Source organism: Nicotiana tomentosiformis, chromosome 2 (assembly GCF_000390325.3).
Source record: "Nicotiana tomentosiformis chromosome 2, ASM39032v3, whole genome shotgun sequence".
Lineage (NCBI taxonomy): Eukaryota > Viridiplantae > Streptophyta > Magnoliopsida > Solanales > Solanaceae > Nicotiana > Nicotiana tomentosiformis.
In genome coordinates, this window is record NC_090813.1 from 69,338,858 (window position 1) to 69,362,587 (window position 23,730).

The following is a 23,730-nucleotide window of genomic DNA, read 5'->3' on the forward strand; positions in this document are numbered from 1 at the left end:
AAAGTTGTTTATATGGTTATTTTACAGAGTAAAATTCAAGGGTGGTCATTTAATTTTGTGTTTATTTTCTAATTTTTTTTTAAAAAGTCATTCAACTTTGTGTTCATTATCCAAAAGTCACTTTTCTTTCTTTGTTATACAAAAATTATTTTATCTTGCTCTAGTTATCACAATAGTCACCTTGACCAGATTTTATAATAGTTTTGCTTTAAAAGTCTATTATGCCCTTGACATTACAAATTCTCCTATTTATGTTATACCTTCTATATTATATACAAATAATATATTTTTACTTAGGTATTTTACTTTATAATTAAAATAACTTTATATTACTTTATTTATTATTTTTATAATATATCCGTACATTTAATTTTCCCATGGCACTCAATTTGTTTAGTCATATTCAAAAGCGACATATTTTTAAATATAAAAATGACAAAAAATATTTATTTTTAATATTTATTTAAATAACAAAAACAGATTTGTTTAACAAATGAGATTTTATAGTCAGTAAAACTATAAAACTTTTTTAAAGATATTTGTGTTTAATATTAAGTTTTTTAAAGCTTTGTCTGCTAATATTATTTATTTGAAAGTATTAATCTGATGTGTCAATGTTCTACATGTGGGTATTTTGTTTATTAGGTTAATGAATATGGCTTGAATGATAAATCCGTGAGCTTTGATTTTATAATTTTTATTAAAAATATTTCATTAGCCATGGTTTAGAATATTAAATTGAGATTCGTTCACAGTAATATTACTGACAAATTTGATAATACTACCTATATATATTGAAATTATCGTTAAGAAAAAATTAAATGCACGAATATAAAAATAATAAATAAAATAAAATAATATTTATTTAATTATAAGTAAAATACGTATGTAAAAATATATTATATAGTATATAGTATAGAAAGCATTACATAAATGAGATCAGGATTTGTAACGTCAAGGGTATAATAGACTTTTCAAGTAAAACTTTTACAAAATCTGGTCAAAGTGACTATTGTGATAACTAGAGCATAGTAAAATTATTTTTGCGTAACAAAAAGAAATTTTTTTTTTTGATTAATGAATACAAAGTTGAATGACCATCCATGAAATTTACTCTTATTTTATACTATAAAATTGAATCCATAAGTAAAGTTAAACTCCCCGGAAAAATGGTAAACGCATACCTTCAAAATTGTTAAATCCAATATCTAAATCTTTCAGCAGCTGTAAGTTGCCTAGTTCTCCTGGAATTGTTCCAACAAAGTTATTTTCCATCAACACTAAGACTTGAAGTTCCGAGCATTGTGATATGCTTCTTGGTATCTCTCTGACGGAATACATCGTTCAAATAGCACGGGCTAGCCAGTTTTCGGACTAATCATTCAAAAATAGCTGGCGTTTGTCAAGTCATTGAAAAATAGCCATTATTTTGCTGTAACAGAGATCGGTCCAGCATAATATACTGGAGTTCGGTGCACTTGTGTATGAACTTCCAGCATATTATGCTTGATCGGTATACTTTGTTGGCTCCAGTATAATATACTGGAGTTCCAGTATACTTTGCAAAGTATACTGAAGAGTAAAATCCACTGAACCCTGCAGAGCTTCGAGACCTTTTAGTCTCCTTAGACTCCATTTTCTCACTTAGAACACCCTCAATCCTTCTCCCAATCTCCACTACTTGTTGAAATGGAGTATCCGTTTTTAACTCTCGAGCCATGCATATTTTAAGATCATAATTGAGCCCCTCAATGAATCTGCAGACTCGCTTTCTGACTGTAGGAACCAAGATAGGTGCATGACCGGCTAACTCACTGAACCTGATGGCATATTCTGATACTGTCATAGTGCCCTGACACAACCGTTCAAACTCTATGCGCCACGCATCTCGGAGAGTCTGGGGAACAAACTCTTTCAAAAATATTTCCAAAAATTGAGCCCAAGTTGGTGGTATTGCATCGGCTGGTCTACCTTCTTCATAGATTTTTCACCACTGATACGCTGCGCATGACAGTTGAAATATAGTAAAGGCAACTCCGCTCACTTCCACAATACCCATGGTGCGGAGAATACAATGATAATTTTCTAGAAATCCTTGGGCATCCTCTGTAGTCGTGCCACTGAAAGTAGGTCTTCTGATGCCTCTGGCTGAACTGGAATAATAGGTTGTACCGGTACTACATCCGAAATTTGACTAATGTGAACCTGCTGTTCTGGAGTCGTGGTAGGAGTCTGAGCTACTCCCCCAATCTGTGAAATATTTGGTGCAACAGAGATCAATCCCACATGCGTTAATGTACCAAACATACTGACGAGTGTCTGGCGTATATAAAATTCTAACTCATACTCGGTCAAATAATAGTATAGAAAGATGTTGAACCCACATAGATTGGTTTATCTATTCTATAGATGTTTCTTGTTTTAATTACTATTTGAGAAAATTAGAAAGAGTTGAGTTGTAAATTAACTAACTAAAAATGCATGAATAGAGCAATAGAAAATATTTTATTTTTCACAAATATAATAAAAAGGTGTTGGGATCTTGACATCACTTAATATTTCTATTATATAATAGAATTATTATTCTTCAATTTCTATTTCTCAAAAATGTATACATGCCTCTCACGATTACAAATATATATTATTACTTAAGTTGAATAATTAATTGCACTCCTCTCGGTTATACAAATTAATCTTCAAACTAGTAATATTGAAGAACCAAAAATATATGATTGAACTAAAACGCGCTCTTGTTAGTAAGTCTCTTTCGGTTACCCTATCATATTCCACGATACCTCGTGCCAATTTCTCTATCACAACTGCACGGACAACTCACATGCCAAATATCATTATCATTTAACCACAACACCTCGTACCCATATTTCATATCCCAACTGCACAGACAATTCACGTGTCAATATCCTTATTATTTACTCACGGCACCTCGTGCCCACATTTCTTTTTATAATCCGCCTGACTATAGCCACATGCTCCCAATTTCAACATAAATCAGATTGTTATCAATTTACCAACAACAAGATAAATTGCACAAGGTATAAAAATAAATACAAGGAAAATTACAACATCACATAAAAATTACCAACGTAACAACTCCACACCATCACATATCATCCCTGACAGTAGTCACCCTTATCTCTCCTATAACCACCCTTATCACTTCTATAATAACCTCCCTTATCCCTCCGCCCTCACAATATCAATAGCCACCCTTATCGCTCATATAGCCACCTTTATCGCTCCGCCCAGACAATATCCCAACACACATAACAACAGTGAAATGCCACCCTTATACCCACATAATATCAACAGTGAAATGCCACCCTTATATCCTCAAAATAATAACTCAAATAACATAACAATTTGCACGGAATGTTATCACGGCAATATAACAAAATCAATTCATATCATAATTTGCCCAATAGCCACAACCAATTCTAAAGATATAACAAAATTAATTAATTTCACAACAAATAGCCCAAGGCTCCATACAATGGGTATAAAACCTCAAAAATAATCAACATAGATAGAAAATAATCAGCATAGGACAACACCTTCATTAATCTAAATTTTGATAATTATATTAACACTTCTTCTTAAGCTTGTTTAATTAATTATTTGCAGATGAAAAATCCATAATGAAATTAAATTCCAAGAAATATCAAATCATCAAATTGTCATACAAAAATAAATTCAACAAACGCGAATTGAGGCATGGCAAATAGATGATTTAATAAATGCCAATAATTATCCAATATACTACACAATATGCCTAGGACTTTAACCCAATATATTTTGCACATATAAGCCCGAGGGGTAATTTTTTCACTCAAGGTTATTCATATTTCACAAATGGCACGTAAGACTCGATGCCTAAGGGGTAATTTTTCCACTCAAGGTTAGGCAAGATACTTACCTTTTTGAAATTATGCCGATATTCCAAAATAGCCTTCTTGCTTGAATTGACCTCCGGACAGCTCAAACCTATTCAAATTTATTGTACAACCTCATTAAAATTCATCGAAAATAATTCCGGATAATAATACGTTGACTTAAAATTTTATTCTAAAAAGTCAACAAAAGTCAACGTGGGGCCCGCCTCTCGGAATCCGACATAATTTCCATGAAATCCAAACACCCATTCCGATACGAGTTCAACCATACCAATTTTATCCAAATCCGACTCCGAATCGGTATTCAAATCCCAAAAATTTATTTTTATGAAATTTCTATAATTTTTTCCAATTTTTTATCTCAAAATACTGATTAATTGATGAAAGCAATGATATATTCATGTATATTAACCAAATTTGAGTTAGAATCACTTACCCAGATGAATTTCTTGAAAATTCCACGAAACATCGCCACAAACCGAGCTCCCAAAGTCCAAAAATGAAATAATACCCTAACCCTCGCCTATATAGTACCCAATCTGACCTCAACATGTGCGGTTCGTACAATTCCAAGTGAGGTCGCACATCCTAACTTCTGCGGTCGCACAAAAATTGTGCGGCCGCGCTTCACAGCCTTCTCCTTTACTAGGCTTCAGTAAACTGGCCATAACTTTTTCTACAGATGTCCGAATTATGATTTCATTACTTTTCTGGAAACTAAACACAAAGGGCTACAACTTTTATTTTTGAATCATCTCCAAATTCCTTATAGATCAAAAGATATAAACTTCCAAAATCGGACAAGCGAACATGCGAAAATCACCAGAAGTGCGGCCGCAGACAAAATTGTGCGGTCCGCACTTTTCCTCTGCGGTCCGCATATTTTCATTTGCTGCAGCATTTTTTCATCTGCTACCGCACTCAAAAATATGCCTCAGCACATGGAATTGTGCGGTCCGCACCTCCAACGTTCCAGAGCAACATCAGAGTGTCGAAATGCCCGCACTCGCTCAAAACTCACCCCGAAATACATCCGAGCCACTCGGGATCCCGTTCAAATATACCAACAAGTTCTATAACATAACACAGACCTACTCGAGGCCTCAAATCACATCAAACAACATCAAAACGACGAATCACACCTCAAATTAAAATCTATGATCTTTGAACTTTCAAATTCTATATCTTGTGCCGAAACACGTTAAATCAATTCGGAATGACTTCAAATTTTTGCACACAAGTCATAAATGATATAACGAAACTATTCAAATTTTCAGAATCAAAATCCGACCTCGTTATAAAAAATTCAACCTTCGGTTGGACTTTTCCTAAAATCTTCTATTTTTCAATTTTCGCCAAAATGCGTCGAATTGTCCTACGGACTTTCAAATCCAAATTCGAATATTCGCCTAAGTCCGAAATCATCATACGAAGCTATTGCCATCATCGAAATTCCATTCCGGGGTCATTTTCTCAAAAGTTATTTCTCCGGTCAACTCTTTCCATTTAAGTTTCTAAATAAGAATCGTTCTTTTAATTTAATTCTGAATCTTTCGAAAATCAAACTCGACCATACCCGCGGGTCATAATACATATTGCGAAACTTCTCGAGGCCTTAAGTCACTGAGCGGGGCGTTAATTCTTAAAACTTGTCTTCTTGGTAATAGTGAGCAGTTGTAGCTAAACCTTAGTTCTCTGTGGGATTCGACTCCGAACTGTTAGATCGGATTATATTTGCAGCGACCGCTTATTCTTTTTAGGACTAGAGTTGGGCGTGATCAAATTTTGGCATGCAACGCGTATATGTACATAACTTAAGGACATATATATTATTTTAAGGAGTTTAATTAAGCCGTGTGAACGCGTTCTTTGCTCTTTAATTTGAGGATCATAGCTATGTTATGCGGACGTATACATAGCCATTTTAATTTGAAACGCGCCTAAAGCGTACTAGCATGTGTGTGAATCCTCCTACTTGATTTGAGATTGATGTAAGGCAAGAGTTATGGATAAATATTAGTGTGATAGAGGAATGCGAGTTAAATTGTTAACAAGTCACTACGCTTATTGTCACGACCCGAAATTTTTCACCGACGGGACCGTGATGATGCCTAACATTCACTTGCCAGGCAAGCCAACGTTAGAGAATCATTAAACCAATTCCTTATTTTCATTCAGTAAATAACAATAATTAACTAAGATGAAATATAATAAGTGCGGAATATCATAAAACTGTATTAATTACTACCACCCGGATCTGGAGTCACAATTCACGAGCATTCTAGAATTTTCTACAAGTAATAGTCAGAAAGAAATACAACTGTTTGAATGAAAGAAATAGTAGAACAGAAAAGATAGACGGGGACTTCAAGGTCTGTGAACGCCGACAGATCTACCTTGAGTCTCCGGACAGCGGACCAATAGCAAAATCTCGATCAACCCGAGCCGGTATCAAAATCTGCACAGAAAGTGCAGAGTGCAGTATCAGTACAACCGACCCCATGTACTGGTAAGTGTCGAACCTAACCTCGACGAAATAGTGACGAGGCTAAGGCAAGGCACCTACAAATCAACCTGTACAATTTAACAGTGTATATGCAAATAACAGAAATGAAGAACTAAACAGAAAATGTCGGGAGGGGAACATACTGAGGGGAATACAAGATAAAGAACTACAACAGAATGATCACCGGAGCAGTCAATATACCATGAATCAACAGGAATAGTGAATACAATAAGAAAAAATGCACGGCATCACCCTTCGTGCTTTTACTCTCAATCTCACCATAAAATTAATAGAAAAGACACGGCATCACCCTTCGTGCATTAACTCTCATATCATGGCATGGCATTACCCTTCGTGAATTAACACTCACAATATGGCACGTCATCACCCTTCGTGCATTAACACTCACAATATGGCACGACATCACCCTTCGTGCATTAACACTCACAATATGACACGACATCACCCTTCGTGCATTAACACTCTCCCTTACCATAATGCTATGCATAAATAATAACAGGGAGATAGAATTACAAGTACAAACCTTACTTCAATATTTGGTTCTATAATATCAATCTCAACTTTGAAATAAAAACTCAATTATCACCAGAAAATCCGTAAACATGATAAGAACGATAAATTGAACAACACTAGTATAACACGTAGCAATTTGGCATAGGAATGAGACAATATAAGAAAAACAGAGAAACATGAAAAACAGGTAAATTGACGGCGCATAAGTACTCGTCACCTCATATATACGTCGCTCACATGAATTTCACTTAGCAAGTAATCTAAGGTTCCCAATTCCCTCAAGTCAGGGTTAGACACAATACTTACCTCGCTCCGAAGGCCACTTAATTCTCAATCACAGCTTTTTCTTTGGAATTCACCTCCAAACCACTCGTATCTATTCAAAAATGACCCAATAATATCAAATATTGCTAAAGGAATCAATTATATTGCATAAGTTAAATTTTTCAAATTTTTCTCCAAAAAGTCGAAAAATCGACCTCGGGCCTGCTTGGTCAAAGCTCGAGGTTCGGACCAAAATCCTTTTACCCATTCACCTCCGAGCCCGAATATATAATTGGCTTTGGAATCCGACCTCAAATTGAGGTCTAAATACCTAAATTTCCGAAATCCCTAGTTTCTACCCCTAACCCCTAATTCTACCATGAAAACTCTAGATTTTAGGTTGAAAATTCAAAAAATGTAATGGGTAATTGAAAGAAAATGGTTTAGAATCACTTACCAACAATTTGGGGAAGAAATGGCTTTTGAAAAATCGCCTCTCACCGTTTGGTTTTTGAGAAAAATGAGTTTTTGGCTAAAATTTCGTTTTTGGATTCTGTTAAGTGCTGGGCGACAGTGTTCATCGCGTTTGCGAGAGCACTGTTGCGTTCGCGAAGGTACTGGCTGCCAAGCCTTCGCGTTCGCGAGACCTAGCTCACGTTCGCGATGGTTACTCTCCCCCGGCCTTCGCGTTCGCAAGGCATTGCTCGCGTTCGCGATGAAGGAACGGCTGACTCCCCCTCCCCAATGCCTAACACTACGCGTTCGCGATGGGCTTGTCGCGTTCGCGAAGGGTAACGCCCCCATCGCTTCGCGTTCGCGTCCAAGCCTTCGTGTTCGCGAAGAAGAAATCCCTGCCTCATCAGTTTACTCTTTGCGTTCGCGAGAGGACCTTCGTGAACGCGAAGAAGGACATGCCAGAACACCTGCTGCAGCAAAATATCAGATTTTTAAAGTCCAAAACATCCCGTGGCCTATTCGAAACTCACCCGAGCCCTCAGGGCTCCAAACCAAATATGCACACAAGTCTAAATAACACCTAGAACTCCGAATTTAGCACCAAATCGAATGAAATTCTCAAGAACACTTTAAAATTACTATTTTCTCAACCGAAGGTCCGAATCACGTCAAATCAACTCCCTTTCTCACCAATTTTCTTAGACAGGTGTTAAATATCATAATGAACCTGTACCGGGCTCCGGAACCAAAATACGGATCCGGTACTAACAATGCCAAATATCAATCAATTCTTAAAAATAATTAATTTTCAGACTTTTAGTTTTCATCAAAAATTCATAACTTGAGCTAGGGACCTCCGAATTCGATTTCGGGCATACGCCCAGGTCCCATAATTCGATATGGACCCACCGGGACCGTCAAAACACGGATCCGGACCCGTTTACCAAAAATATTGACCGAAGTCAACTAAAATCAACTTTTAAGGTAAAAATTCTTATTTTCATTAGTTTTCAACATAAAAGTTTTCCGGAAACCTGCCCGGACTGCGCACGCAAATCGAGGAGGGTAAAAATGAGATTTTTAAGACTTAAGAGCGCAGATTCGAGTTCTAAAACATAAAATGACCTTTTGGGTCATCACACTTATAATCATTCATAACTTGACGAGTTGTGAACATTTTAATTATTGAAATTAAATCAATTTTCAAACTAATAGCGAATCGTTGAGATAGCTATAAATTATCGGAAGCCAATTTGAACATAATATTGAATTACTTCGGCCTATAGGTGCACTAGCATTTTGAAACTGATTTGCGAAAATTGAGCAACTCCCTTGCACAAGTCATGCACTAAAATTTCCAATCAACGATGCTATAGTGAGGGTAGAAACAAGGAAATACATATATCATTTTACAGAGAAGATGAATCGCGCAACGAAGTGTTACTACACTTTGCCAAATTGGACTTCAACATATTGCAGAGGTTGCATAAAAAGGGGTTATGTGATATCACAAGGTAACTCGCAACCTAGACATTCACCTATGCACTTAATCTTGCAATATCGAAGTTCAGTTTTCCCAAATAAATTTTATTTCTTTTTACAACTTCCAAATATATACTCTGTTCCAACTTCAAATTTAACTGTTCCTTTTTCGAATTTCAACCAAATATTGTCCAAACGCCTACTAAAGTAACACAAAATTTGTTGTTATAAATTGACATTTTAGGTGGTGGAAAGAATTGGAAATCGGGAAGGCATTACTTGTGGTTGAGTTATACTTGTGGAGTTTTAGTGCAAACCCTTGAATATTTATTTTGCCTCTTATTTAATTATATTTGTTTATTTGTATTGTGGATGAAGATAGAACTGGAAAGAGGAGATGTAGCTTCTGGTATCGAATGCTACATGAATGAATATGGTGTCACAACGGAAGCAGCACGCATGGAAATTAGGAAAATAATAGAGAATAATTGGAAGGATTTGAATCAAGAATACCTCAAACCCACACTCGTCATACCAAAGGTTTTGCTCATGCCTGTGATCAATTTTACAAGGGTGGCGGAGTTCTTTTATGAAGATGAAGATGCTTATACTTTTTCCAAGAATAACTTAAAGGACGTCGTCTCTTATGGTGCTAATTATTGATCCTATTATAGCCTGAGAATTTCTAAAAGAAGGAGGTATTACAAGAAAAGTAAAATTGCATTTCTCGAATGCGTATATTTGGGATAAACTAATTAAGGCCGTTTAGTACCCTATATATTACACTAGACATAAGTTTCCCGTAGTGATTTAATCGTCAGGTGTGTTTGGTTACCATATTTGGTACTATGTTAAGAGTACCCACTACCCACATTAACTATGTGGTAATACAATTCCCGTATTATTTTTGTAAGGAATTCAATAAATGTATTAGTCATATAATATTAAGAAGTTGATGTAAAATGTGTTGTATTTAAATTGTATATGACAATTTGGCGATCAACAGTTATAAAATACTGCATTTGGAAACATATTTTTATATTTTTCTCTACTGACACTATGAGTGTATCCATGCTCTTTGCCACAACAACGTCCAAGGTATCAAAGCTATCAAACTGCCAAGTTCTGGGGTACTTAGGACCAAAAATAGTTCAAGCGTACAATCTAATAAACTATGCCAAGCTTAGGGGTAAGGAGATATTACGCTTGATTGTATTGATCACCTTTGCAATTTCTTAACTTTGTCACTTTTTTGTTTCTTGGCTAGCTCAGACGAGTTTATATCATAAGTTTCATAAGTCTTTGAATATTCACTGTCTAACGCTTTCTTATGCCTATCGGAATTTGATGAACGCTTTGTATGTCTCTCACTGAAAGCCGAAGCTTAACAGCTAGTAATTTATTTGCAATTTCTCCAATTTATTTTAAGATTATTTTCCACTTTTCTGATACACTGTCTTTTTTTCCATAACAAAACCCCTGATCCTCCATTCCAAAATAATTACATAAGAGCATACAAGAATTTATCTAGGAAATAATGGAGAAACCATCTCTTACAATACAATTGCATCTCTAAACTATATGCGGGAATATTCCTATTGGACTTCTAACAGAGTACCTATCAGAAGACCATGTTATGTATCCCTGGGAATCTGCTATAAGAGGTGAAGGCTTAACTGTTACATTATACGACGCCTTCTGGTTTAAGGCTGAAAACTTCAAGGTGGTTGGATTAACAGTCACCTCAACACCATCAAGTCCAAATACTTTAACTGTGTAAGTTGAATTAGCTTCACCAACATTAGTCACAGTCCTTGTATATGTTTGATCCCCTGATTTCAAAGGAATAGAAAATGAAGGATTGTTCAACTCCGATTCAGGTATGCTCGACGTACAATGTACCTTCCTTTTCACAATAACGCTAACTTGTTGATCTGTATAATTCAAGCCACATAAGTAGGGCACATAATCTTCGGGCTGAATGTCATAAATGAGTCCTGGATCATTTGCTCTTGATGGGTTCACGTGCCCAGATCCGGTTGCAAGTAGATTAGCAGGTTTAAATCTTTCATCCTGAATCGGATCATTTCCAAGGTTGACGAAATCAGCGGTGGTCATGATTGCAGATTTAATTGCAGCTGGAGACCAATCGGGATGTGTACTCTTTAACAATGCTGCTACTCCGGCAAGGTGAGGACAAGCCATCGACGTGCCAGAGAGAATGTTAAATATCGATGTAGCAGATGTTATCTCCCCTACAGAGGTTCGCCACGCTGCAAGGATATTTACTCCAGGGCCAATAATATCAGGCTTTAGTATGCCAAAGCTAAATGGTCCCCTAGAAGAGAAGTCAGCAACTGCTGGCGCGTGCTTATCTCCAATTCTTGTTCCTTTGAATGATATTGTTGCAACTGGGGCTGTTGTTGATTTCATATAATTTAAGATCTTTTCTCCATCAGCATAACTAACATGTGTTGCAGGAAGGACATGAACATCTGCAATTGTTGTATAGCCACGCCATTCGTTGTTCATGAGAATCATGGCAGCACCACCTGCATCTTTCACATTTTGTCCGTATTGAACTGCCGAGTAACCGGTGTTGCTTCTCTCACACAACACTATTTTACCCTTGACATCAATTGTGGACAAAAATTCACAATATTCAGGATTAACAAGTGGCAGTAGCTTTTGTGAAAAATTTGATGGTTGATAGACTGATTCTCCCCCATATTCTGCTCCATTACCCAAAACTGCTACCGCGCTTATCTTTCTATCTGTTGTGCTAGCACCAACAGTTAGCAACCAGGGGGCTCCATTCGTTACAGAACCATTAACCGGTCCTGTATTTCCTGCCGAGGCACTTACAAAAATCCCCTTCTCAATCGCACTATACGAACCAATTGCTACAACATCATCATATAAAGACATAGAAGCTAATGATCCAAGGGAAATCGAGATCACATCCACACCATCTTCAATGGCAGCATCAAGACCAGCTAAGATATCGGATTCTTGACATTTTGAAGCACAAACTCTGTACATGGCCACATGAGCACGGGGCGCAATGCCAGCAGCAGTGCCTTTAGCATTAACAAGCAAATTGGCACCCTCCACAAAGTTTCCCGCGGCTGTGCTTGAAGTGTGTGTCCCGTGTCCATCGTCGTCCACAGGTGACGTAGCATTTTGGGCAAAATTTCGAGCTCCAATAAGCTTGTTGTTACAGACTGTGAGATTGAACTCACATTTGCCTTTCCATTTGGAAGGGGGAGGAGGCATTCCGTTGTCATTGAACGAAGGATGTTGTGGAGTTATTCCAGTATCTATTACACCAATAATCACACCTTTACCAGAATTAGAGACATTCCACAAGCCAACATTCTGGTGCAAGCCAAGAAAATCTGGACTGTGTGTGGTATGCAACTGCAGTACATTTTGGCGACGCGCAGATACAAATCCTGGTTTCTTTTCTATCATCTTCACTTCATCTGATGACAACACAGCAGCAAATCCGTTAAACACATGACGATAGGAATGTATAATGCGCGACGAGTGCTCAGAATTTGTTGAAGTTGTAGGCAAAAATGACTGATGCCAGCGATATAAATCTTTTGAATCAGAGAAAACTAGATCATCACGAAACTCAAGAAGTACTATATAAGTATCTATATCGCTTTGATTGGTAAAATGGTCACCAAATGTTTTTGATGAAAGAAGCAAGGCAATGCAAAGAAAGGTTAAAACGAGTTTCAGATCCATGTTGTTTTTTGGTGATAAACACATTTAGGCAAAATGTGAATATATAATGCTTGTTTGATGCTGCTCGATTTAGTATGTAATCATTTGGTTACGTATCTTTTTATGGATGTTCCAAATTTGGATCAATTAGATTACCTTATAAACTGAGATTAGTATAAACATATCAGTTTTTTTTATCCACACATAAAGTATAATCATGATTGACCATATCTTTTATGGTCAGCAATTCAATTTTCTGCCAAATATACCTATTTGCCTATTCAAATAGTTGCTTGATTTGGAAAAAGAATCATTCTAATGGTAATCCATAATTAATAAGTTGGCTGAACAGTCACAGAAATAAGAACAATATACTAATTATTATAAAGAAAGGAAATCCTATGAATTCTTAGAAAGTTATTAATTTAATACTTTGAAATTTTGTTTACTTGAACTTACAATCTTTAATCTTCGTTATGGGTATCCTAACAAATGTCAATAATCTCAATTTTTTAAATTTTCTTTTACAGTCCTTTGGACCCTTTTAATTTTTATTGTGACCCTTCACCTCGTTGTAGCTTGAAACTGCCTTCCACAAAAATAAATAAATCAGATCTTTCTTTAATTAATTTTTTTTTGCTTTTTATTTATAACATTCAATTTAGAAAATAAATCAAAGAGCAATAGTCACAATAAGAAACTAACTATTTGTCCTGATATAGAAGTGTAGCAATGTAACATATGAAACAAAAAAACAAATTATGAGCCATTTAACAATAGTCACACATTACTCTTTCAAGGGGAGGTGCCTTGATGTATGTTATTTGCATATGATATTGTATTGATTGACGAGATGCGAGACAGTATAAACGCGAAACTAGAAGTCTGGAGACAGACCCTGAAGTCTAAAAGTTTCAAGTTGAGTAGGACCATGATAGAATACTCAGAGTGCAAGTTTAGTGATGGAATCGATAAAGAGGACGTGGACGTGAGGCTTGATACACAAGTCATTCCTATGAGGGATAGTTTCAAGTTCCTTGAATCTATTATCCAAGGAAATGGGGAGATTGATGGGGATGTTACACATCATATCGGAGCAAAGCGGGTAAAATGGAGACTCGCACCTAGTGTATTGTGTGATAAGAACGTACCACCTAAACTTAAAGGTAAGTTCAACATAGTGGTTGTTAACCATGTCTAGAAGATGAGAGTAGCAGAAATGAGGATATTAAAATGATATGCGGGCATACCATGATGGATAAGATTAAGAATGAAGATATTCGGGCCTGGGTAGGAATGGCTTTGGTGGAGGACAAGATGCGAAAAATGAGGCTTAGGTGGTTTGGGCAAGTGAAAAGGAGGAGCGCAGATGCCCCTTTGAGGAGGTGCGAGAAGTTGGCCCTAGTGGGTTTGAGGAGAGGCAGAGGTAGGCCAGAGAAGTATTGGGGAGAGGTGATCAGACAAGATATAGCACTACTTTAGCTTACTGAGGACATGACCCTTGATAGGAAGGCGTGGAGGCTAAGAATTAAGATAAAAGGCTAATAGGGAGTCGAGAGTGTTTCTTTCATATGCCAGTAGTATTAGTGTTCGTCTGGTGCGACATTATTGTTAGATTTTTAGTTTTACGTGTTGTCCCCTTTGCTTCTTTTTTTATTATTTTATTGTTGTTAATGCTTGTGCTACTACTTTATTTTCATCTTGCCTTGAGCCGAGGGTCTATCGAAAGAGCCTCTCTTCCTTCCAAGTAGGGGTAAGGTATGCGTACACACTACCCTCCCCAGACCCCACTTGTGGGATTATACTGGGTTTATTGTTGTTGTTATTGTTTACTTAGCTCCCGTTTTGCTTCCACTCACAAAACTTCAACTTTCTTTTCAAGTAAAATGCATGTCCAAACACAACTTTAAATTTTAAAAAATATTTTTCAGTACAACTTCAAAAACTGCTTTTTTTAAATTTCAATCAAATATATGTCCAAATACTAGGTTATTTTTAACTGAAGAAATGGTGCACGCTATCAAGCTAGTTAAATGAGGTGATGGATAAGAAATAGGGGTGTCAATGGTTCAATTCGATCTGTTATTTTATAAAATTTACACTATACTAATTTTTCGGTTATTCTATTTTGTATAACTAAAATTAAGTTTTTCAAACCTATCTCAATCATCTCGGTTTATCTATGGTATCAGTATGATTTGGTTAATTTATGATATATTTTTTAAACATCGTGTAAAGTCACTAGTAAAAGTTGAGAGTGTGATAACATGCATACTTGCATATGCTTTAGACAAAATTCTCTAAATATGTTTACCGTTAAAATGTGATGAATCAAGAGAATATATGAAAAATTACAAGAATGAGATTCATTCTCACTATTATACAATAACATAAAATAATTTAAGCAAAGACAAAAAATATATAATTCACATGAGTGAAAAGATATTAAGTTGAGATTCAAGAATAGATCCTATTTAGAAGATTAAGCATCCAATATGAGAAATTTAAATCGTGCGAGAAATAATATATCAAATACCTTGTGGCTTACTACTCATGATACTGGAACTAATTTAGTTTCAATTGAAGTAGCAGAATATATTTGGATGTCACGATCCAAAATCCATATTAGATCGTGATGACACCTAACGCCGTTGTTAGGCAAGCCCACCAGTGAAACTACAATTTAATTACCCCTTTTTAACATTTAAAACAAAAGTTCCTTTTTATAAGAACAAAATAAGTAAAATCTCATGCAACCGTACGTACTCTTTTCTCAACAAAAATACCAGCATGATAAGTACACTTACTGTAATGACAGTAATAATAAGTACATCAGTATGTATATGCTAAAAATTCCCAAAATCGGGTGCCACAAGTGCATGAGCAATCTAGAGAATATACAAAACTAATTTAACTACTGTCTGAAATGTAAAAGACAGAAATAATAAACAAGGTAGAGGGAGACTCCGGTGCTCCAGATCATAGTGAGGCAACCAGCTCACCACTAAGTCTCCGTAGAAAATCGGCTACGCGCCTGCGTGACCACTAGTAGTACCTGTCTCAGTACCTGCACATTCAGTGCAGAAGTGTAGCGTGAGTACAGAGAACAAGACGTACTCAGTAAGTATCTAGTCTAACCTCAAAGAAGTAGTGACAAGGGGTCGAGGGGCTGAGTTGACACTTATTATAGGTCAAACAATAATGAAAATACACAAAGTAGACATGGTGAGTGTACAACAAGTAGTAACGAAGCAATTAAAAGTAACTACAGTAAGTCCACACATGAGTCTATATCAAATCACTAAACACGTCATAATCGACCTTGAAGGCGCTAACTCAATAGTTACCAAACCAAATCCAGATCCAATTATTAAGCACGAAGCTGCCGAGGCGAATGGCCCGATACAATATGAATAGTGATACTCAGTACTGCTGAGGCGAACAACCCGATCCCATAAGAACAATGTTACCAACCTACCGAGGCGAACGACCCGATCCCATAAGAGTAGTGTTATCATATTGCCGAGGCGAACGGTCCGATCCCATAAGAGTAATTTATTTCACAGCCAAGGCGGACGACCCAATCCCATAAGAGTAGAGAAATTTACCTTGCTTGCAGAAGCACGTGCGAGACGAGAAGACACGAATGTATAGTTTATCAAATATTTCCAAACTTTACCAAAGTAGAGGCTAAGCCGATATCTTTATTACAAACCTCGATCTCAGTCAAAATCAAGAAAGTTAATACACAGGATAGGCATAAATAACACAATTAAAGGCATGTTGTGAATCTAAGTCTACCCGAACATATCATGAATGTAGCTACATAAGGACTCTCGTCACCTCGTGCGTACATAGCTCCCCACAACAAGTAGCACACAAAAATTAATACACCTAAGGGGATAAGTTCCCTCTTACAAGGTTAGACGAGAGACTTACCTCAGTTTCAAGTCCTCAATCTGGCTCCTCAACCTCACTAGAACTCCAAACAATGCGGAGGACTCTGAAACTAACAAAAAACGTATAAACTAATAAATATATGCTCAAAAGTTCATAATTTAGCTATTAGAGTAATTATCCAATCTAATTTGGAAGATTCCTAAAATTTACCCCGGGCCCACGTGCTCGGATTCCGAAATTTTTTGAATATAAATGTTAATCATGACCTCACAAACTCAAATATATAATTTATTCCCAATTACATAATCAATTTTGTGGTCAAATCTTAATTTTACCAAACCCTAGTTCCAAAACAATCTCACAATTTTCCCTTAATTTCATGTTAAATCTAACCATAATCCGTGTATTTAACTTAAGTATTGATAGGGATCACTTACCTCTTGATGTTGATGAAAATCCCCCAAAAATGCTCTTAAAATCGCCAAAGACCAAGTGTAAAATGAGGGAAAAGAGGCTAAGTCCCGTAATAAAAGCCCTTGCACCAGTCTCAGATGTCGTATTTGCGACATCAGGTTCGCAAATATGACAATGGCATCGCAAAAGCAAAGCCTGACCAGCTCTTCCTAAGTTGCAAATGCGACAAAAAGTTCGCATATGCGAAGCTGGGCACCTTGCTAAAGCGAAAAAAAAGATCGCAAATGCGATAAATTCCTTTGCAACTACGAACCCAACAGTGCCACCCCAATCTTGCAAATGCCCAGCCCTCTTGGAAAATGCGAGGTTCGCAAATGAAAACAAAATCTCGCATTTGTGAGACCTAAAGCACCAGACCAAAACCAGCAAAACTGAAGTTCTTCCAAACACTCTGAACCGCGTTCGAAACTCACCCGAGCCCCCGGGGCTCCACACCAAACATCCACACAAGTCTAAAAATAACATACGAACTCGTCGCGCGATCAAAACACCAAAATAACATCTAGAATCACGAGTCGGACCCCAAAAAGCATGAATTCAACATAAAACTCAAGAACTTCTAAAAATACTTCTCCGCGTCTGATTTCTATGAAATCAACTCGGAATGTTGTCAAATTTTGCGTACAAGTCATAAATCACCATACTGTACTATTCTCAGGCTCAGAATCCCAAATGGACCTCGATAACACCAAAATCTACTCCAAACCAAATTTAAAGAACTAGAAAGCCTTCAATGAACCAACTTTCCACATTAAGCACCGAAACGCTCCCGGATCACTCGAAACTCGATCCGAACAAATGCCCAAATCCAAAATCATCATATGAACCTATTGGAACCTTCAAATCCCGATTTTGAGGTCATTTACTCGCTTTAGCAAGGCAACTATTAAGGAACTAAGTATTCCGATTTCAACCTGAACCCTTCCAAACCTAAACCAACCATCCCCGCAAGTCATAAAACAATAAAAGAACATTCAGGGAGTTTTAATTAGGGGAACGGGAATCCAAGAAGCAAAACAATCGGCTGGGTCATTATATTCTCCACTTCTTAAACAAACGTTCGACCTCGAACGAGTCTAGAATCATACCTGGAGTGCCGAATAAGTGCGGCTATCTGCTCCGTATGTCCTCCTCGGCCTCCCAAGTTGCTTCCTCGACTGGTTGACCCCTCCACTGAACCTTTACCGTAGAAATATTCTTGGACCTCAACTGGCAAACTTGCATGTCAACAATGGCAACTGGCTCCTCCTCATAACCCAGACTCTCATCTAGCTGAATCGTGCTGTAATCTAACACATGCGACATGTCGGCATGGTACCTTCAGAGCATAGACACATGGAAGACCAGATGAACTCCCGATAGACTAGGAGGCAAAGCAAGCTCATAAGCAACCTCACCTTACTCGCCTCAGCACCTCAAATGGGCCAATAAACTTTGGGCTCAGCTTGCCCTTCTCCCCGAACCTCATGATGCCCTTCATCGGCGAAACTTTCAAGAGAACCTTCTCGCCCACCATAAATGATAAGTCATGCACCTTTTGATACACATAACTCTTCTATCTGGATTGTGATGTGTGAAGCTGCTCCTGAATCAACTTTATCTTATCCAAAGCATCATTCACTAAATTGGTGCCATATAACTTAGCCTTGCCGGGCTCAAACCATCCGAGGGGCGAACGACATCGCCGACCATATAAAGCCTCAAATGGATCCATCTCGATGCTGGACTGATAGCTGTTGTTTTAAGCAAATTCGGCCAATGGCAAGAATCTATCCCACTGCCCTCCGAAGTCAATAACACATGCTCTGAGCATATCCTCTAGAATCTGAACTGTCCGCTTTGACTGCCCGTCGGTCTGCAGATGAAAGGCTGTGATGAGCTCTACTCCCCAACTCGCTCTGTACTACTCTTCAAAAATGCGAAGTGAACTGAGGGCTTCTATCTTATATGATAGAAACAGGCACACCATGCAACCGGACAATCTCCTGAATGTAAATCTGGGCCAACCTCTCTAAAGAGTAAGTAGTCACCACCGGATTAAAGTGTGCCAACTTGGTCAGCCTATCGACAATGACCCAAACGGCATCAAACTTCCTCAATGTCCGCAGCAACCCAACTATGAAGTCCATAGTGATGCGCTCCCACTTCCACTCTGGTATAACCATCTGCTAGAGTAGGCCACCTGGCCTCTGGTGCTCAAACGTAACCTGCTGGAAATTCAGACATCTCGCTACATACTCAACTATGTCCTTCTTCATCCGCCGCCACCAATAATGCTGCCTCAAGTCGCGATACATCTTCGTAGTACCTGAATGAATAGAATACCGAGAACTGTGCGCCTCCTCTAGAATTTTCTCCCTCAAGACATCAACATTAGGAACACATAGGCGACCTTGGAGTCGCAGAACACCATCCTTACCGATAGTAACCTCCTTGGCACCACCCTGTAGTACAGTCTCTCTGAGGACCAACAAGTACAGATCATCATACTGACGAGCCTTGATCCGCTCAAGTAATGAAGACCGAGCCACAACACATGCAAGAATTCGACTGGGCTCTGAAATATCCAACCTCACAAGTCTGTTAGCTAAGGACTGAATGTCCAAAGCCAATGGTCTCTCCTCTGCCGAAATGAATGCCAAACTACCTATACTCTCGATCTTCCTGCTCAAGATATCCGCAACCATATTCACCTTACCCAGATGGTAAAGGATGGTAACATCATAGTCATTCAGTAACTCAAGCCACCTGCACTGCCTCAAATTAAGGCCCCCTACTTAAATAAATGCTGCAAGCTCCGATGATCGGTGTAAATCTCCTCTAGATTTTGAGAGCATGAACTATCACGGCCAACTCTAAATCATATACGACGTAATTCTTCTTGTGGGGATTTAGCTGACATGAAACATATGTAATAACTCACCCCTCCTGCATCAATACACAATCCAAGCCAACGCGCGAAGCATCACAATACACGGTATACATCCCTAAATCGAAGGGCAACACTAACATTGGTGCTGTAGTCAAAGCGGTCTTGAGCTTCTGAAAGATCGCCTCGCAATCATCGGACCATCAGAACAGAGTACCCTTCTAGGTCAATCTAGTCAAGGGCACTGCAATAGACGAGAAACCCTCTACGAATCGACGATAATAACCTGCTAACCCCAAGAAACTCCTGATCTCAATCATTGTGGTAGGACGAGGCCAACCCTGGACTGCCTCAATCTTCCTAAGATCCACCTTAATACCCTCACCTGATAAAACATGCCCCAAGAAAGCCACGGAATCTAACCAGAACTCGCACTTGGAGAACTTAGATTAAAGCTTCTGTTCCTGCAAGGTCTGAAGCACTAACCTCAAATGATGCTCGTGCTCCTCCATACTATGCGAGTAGATCAATATGTTATTAATGAAGACTGTGACAAATGAGTCAAGATACGACCTCAATACTCAGTTCATTAAATCCATAAACGCTGTCGGGGCATTAGTCAAGACTAAGGACATCACTAAAAACTCATAGTGGCCATATCTAGTTCGAAAAGCCGTCTTCGGAACATCTGAAGCACGAATCTTCAGTTGATGATACCTAGATCTCAAGTCTACTTTGAGAACATCCTGGTACCCTGCAACTGGTAAAAACAAAATCATCAATGCGTTTCAACTGGTACTTATTCTTGATGGTGAATTTTTTCAACAGGCAGTAATCGATGCACATTCGCATGCTCGCCTCCTTCTTCTTCACAAACAACACAGGTGCGCCCTAAGATGACAAACTGGGTCTAATGAACCCCTTCTCAAGAAACTCCTGAAGCTGCTCCTTTAACTCCCTCAGCTCCTTGGGAGCCATACGGTAAGGTGAAGTAGAAATAGGCTGGATGCCTGGCACCAAATCAATGCCGAAATCTATATCCCGATCTGGCGGCATACCTGGTAGATCAGCAGGAAATACATCGGAAAACTCTCGTACCACCGGCACTGAATCTAACGTGGGAGCCTCTACAATAGTATCTCGAACAAAGGCAAAGTAGGCCAAGTAACCCTTTGACCATATGTCGAGCCTTTAATAAAGAAATAACCCGCCTGGAAGTACTAACAGACGAACCCCTCCACTCTAATCTGGGAAACTCAGGCATCGCCAAAGTAAAAGTCTTGGCATAATAATCAAGAATGGCATGGTACGGGGACAACCAGTCCATGCCCAAGATAACCTCGACATCAACCATATCGAGCAATAGAAGATCCGCTCTAGTCTTATATCCACAGAAAGTCACCACACAGGACCGGTAGACCCGATCCACAACAACAGAATCACCCACTAGCCTGGACACATATACAAGAACGCCCAAGGACTCGCGAGGCACATCCAGACAAGGAGAAAATAGAGAAGAACCATAGGAGTAAGTAGATCCTGGATCAAATAATACCGAGGCATCCCTATGGCAGATAGAAATAGTACATGTGATTAATGCATCGAAGGCGATTGCCTCTAGCCTGACGGGGATAGCATAGAATCTAGCCGGAGCACCACCTAACTGGCCTCCACCTCTAGGAAGAACCCTGCCCACCTACTCTCCCCCTCTGGTCAGACGGACGGGTGGTGTGGTAGCTTGTGCGGTAATCATGTGCCGATGGTCCTGCGTCTCGGCCTTGCCCCAAATCTGGGACAAAACCTCTTCACATGGCCAAGATCCCCGCACTAAAAACAACCCCTCAAAGTAGTGGACTGTTGACCTGAAGTCTGACCCTGATGGCCTGAATACCCACTGGAGGGGCCCTGAATAGTTGGCAGACGATAAGTATTCTCTGGAATGGCATTGAAGTAGGGTCGTGCTAGAGCACTCCGAGCAGGAGGTGGTGCTGATTGCATAGGCCTACTAGACTGATCCCTCATGAACTAACCTCTACCCTAGGTGGGCGCCACTTAATATTCCAAACTGCGGGGGCTGCTTGTCCCTCGATGCAAACTCTCCACTGTGGTTGTGAATACGCTCGATCCTTCAAGCTATATCTATAACCTAATGAAAGGCAGTCCCTATCTCTACCTCACGGTTCATAGAAACCTGAATCTCAGGGTGCAGACCTGCAATGAGCCTCCGCACCCTCTCCGCGTCTGTGGGGAGTATAATAGCTGCATGGCGAGACAAATCAGCGAATCTCATCTCATAGTCGATCACAGACATATGACCCTAACAGAGTTGCTCAAACTGACTCCGAAGCTCCTCTATCTCAGAAGGTGGTATGTACTTCTCCAAGAACAGATGCGTAAACTGATCCCAAGTCAAGGGAGGTGAACCTTCTGGCCTGCTTAGAAGGTAAGCCTGCCACCATCTGCGGGACTTGCCCTCAAGCTGAAAGGTGGTGAAGTCCACCCCATTGGACTCCAATATCCCCATGTTCCGTAGCCTATCCTTGCACCGGTTAATGAAATCCTAGGGGTCCTCTGACCACTCACCCCCAAAGTTATGGGGGCGAAGTCTAGTCCATTTGTCCAGCCGCTTCTACTGATCAAAGGTCGCGACTGGTACAGCCTCTGGCACAGCCGCTGCAATTGGCTGGGCTCCGTCCGCAGGTAGTGCACCTGGGGTCTGATAAATGGTAGCGGCGTGCCCTGGAGCCTGAGCGGTAGGGGTTTTTTCTCCCCCACCCGCCTGAGATATGGTAGGGTCCGCTGGAAATAAACCAGCATGCATCATAAAGCCCATGATTTGCAGCATACGACCCATAACCTCCTGGAATCCCGGTGCAGTTATGAAATCTGATAGGGCTGGCACAGTTACAGGTGCCTCATCCTGCTCCTCAATAATAGGATCCTCTACTGGATCCACTGGTGGTACCACGGGAGCAACTCTAGGATGCCCTCGTCCACTGACAGGAGCTGGAGCCCTTCCCCGACCTCTGCCTCGGCCTCTAGCAACGGGGGGGAGCAGCTCCTCTACCGCTTGGTACATCCACTGCGTGCGTCCTCACCATATGTGAGAGGTCAATAGAAAGATACCCAGCACAATATCAACTACACGATAGGAGTTGAAGAAAGAATAGTTTTGCCTCTCGAAGATATGTGCAAACTTCTCGCACCGATCCGCAAGACTATACTAAGCATGCTCATGACTCGTGAGACCTATGTGATCCTAAAGATCTGATACCAAGCTATCATGACCCAAAATCCATATTAGGTCATGATGGCACCTAACACCGCTATTAGGCAAGCCCACAAATGAAACTACAGTTAATTAACCCTTTTTAACATTTAAAATAAAAGTTCCTTTTTATAAGAATGAAATAAGTAAAAGCTCATGCAACCGTACGTACCCTTTTCTCAACAAAAATACCAGCGTGATAAGTACACCTACTGTAATGACAGTAATAATAAGTACATCAGTACGTATATGCTAAAAACCCTCAAAACCTAATGCCACAAGCGGAAGAGCAATCTAGAGAATATACAAAACTTATACAACTATTGTCTGA

The 23,730-nt window shown here is 39.1% G+C and overlaps 3 protein-coding genes across 3 annotated transcripts; 1 reads left to right on the forward strand and 2 right to left on the reverse strand.

Moving 5' to 3' along the window:
- Positions 1-10,619: 10,619 nt before the first annotated feature.
- Positions 10,620-12,909, reverse strand: LOC104108983 (subtilisin-like protease). The gene has a single exon (XM_009618150.4). The coding sequence runs from the start codon at positions 12,907-12,909 to the stop codon at positions 10,726-10,728; it is 2,184 nt and encodes a 727-aa protein (XP_009616445.1). The 3' UTR covers positions 10,620-10,725.
- Positions 12,910-13,819: 910 nt separating this feature from the next.
- LOC138904996 (uncharacterized) lies at positions 13,820-14,370 on the forward strand. Its single transcript, XM_070193498.1, has 2 exons — positions 13,820-14,054; positions 14,183-14,370. The coding sequence occupies exons 1-2, from the start codon at positions 13,820-13,822 to the stop codon at positions 14,368-14,370; spliced, it is 423 nt and encodes a 140-aa protein (XP_070049599.1).
- A 5,060-nt stretch (positions 14,371-19,430) lies between these two features.
- Positions 19,431-19,949, reverse strand: LOC138904997 (uncharacterized). The gene has a single exon (XM_070193499.1). It carries the CDS (start codon positions 19,947-19,949, stop codon positions 19,431-19,433), a length of 519 nt encoding a protein of 172 aa, XP_070049600.1.
- Positions 19,950-23,730: the final 3,781 nt, after the last annotated feature.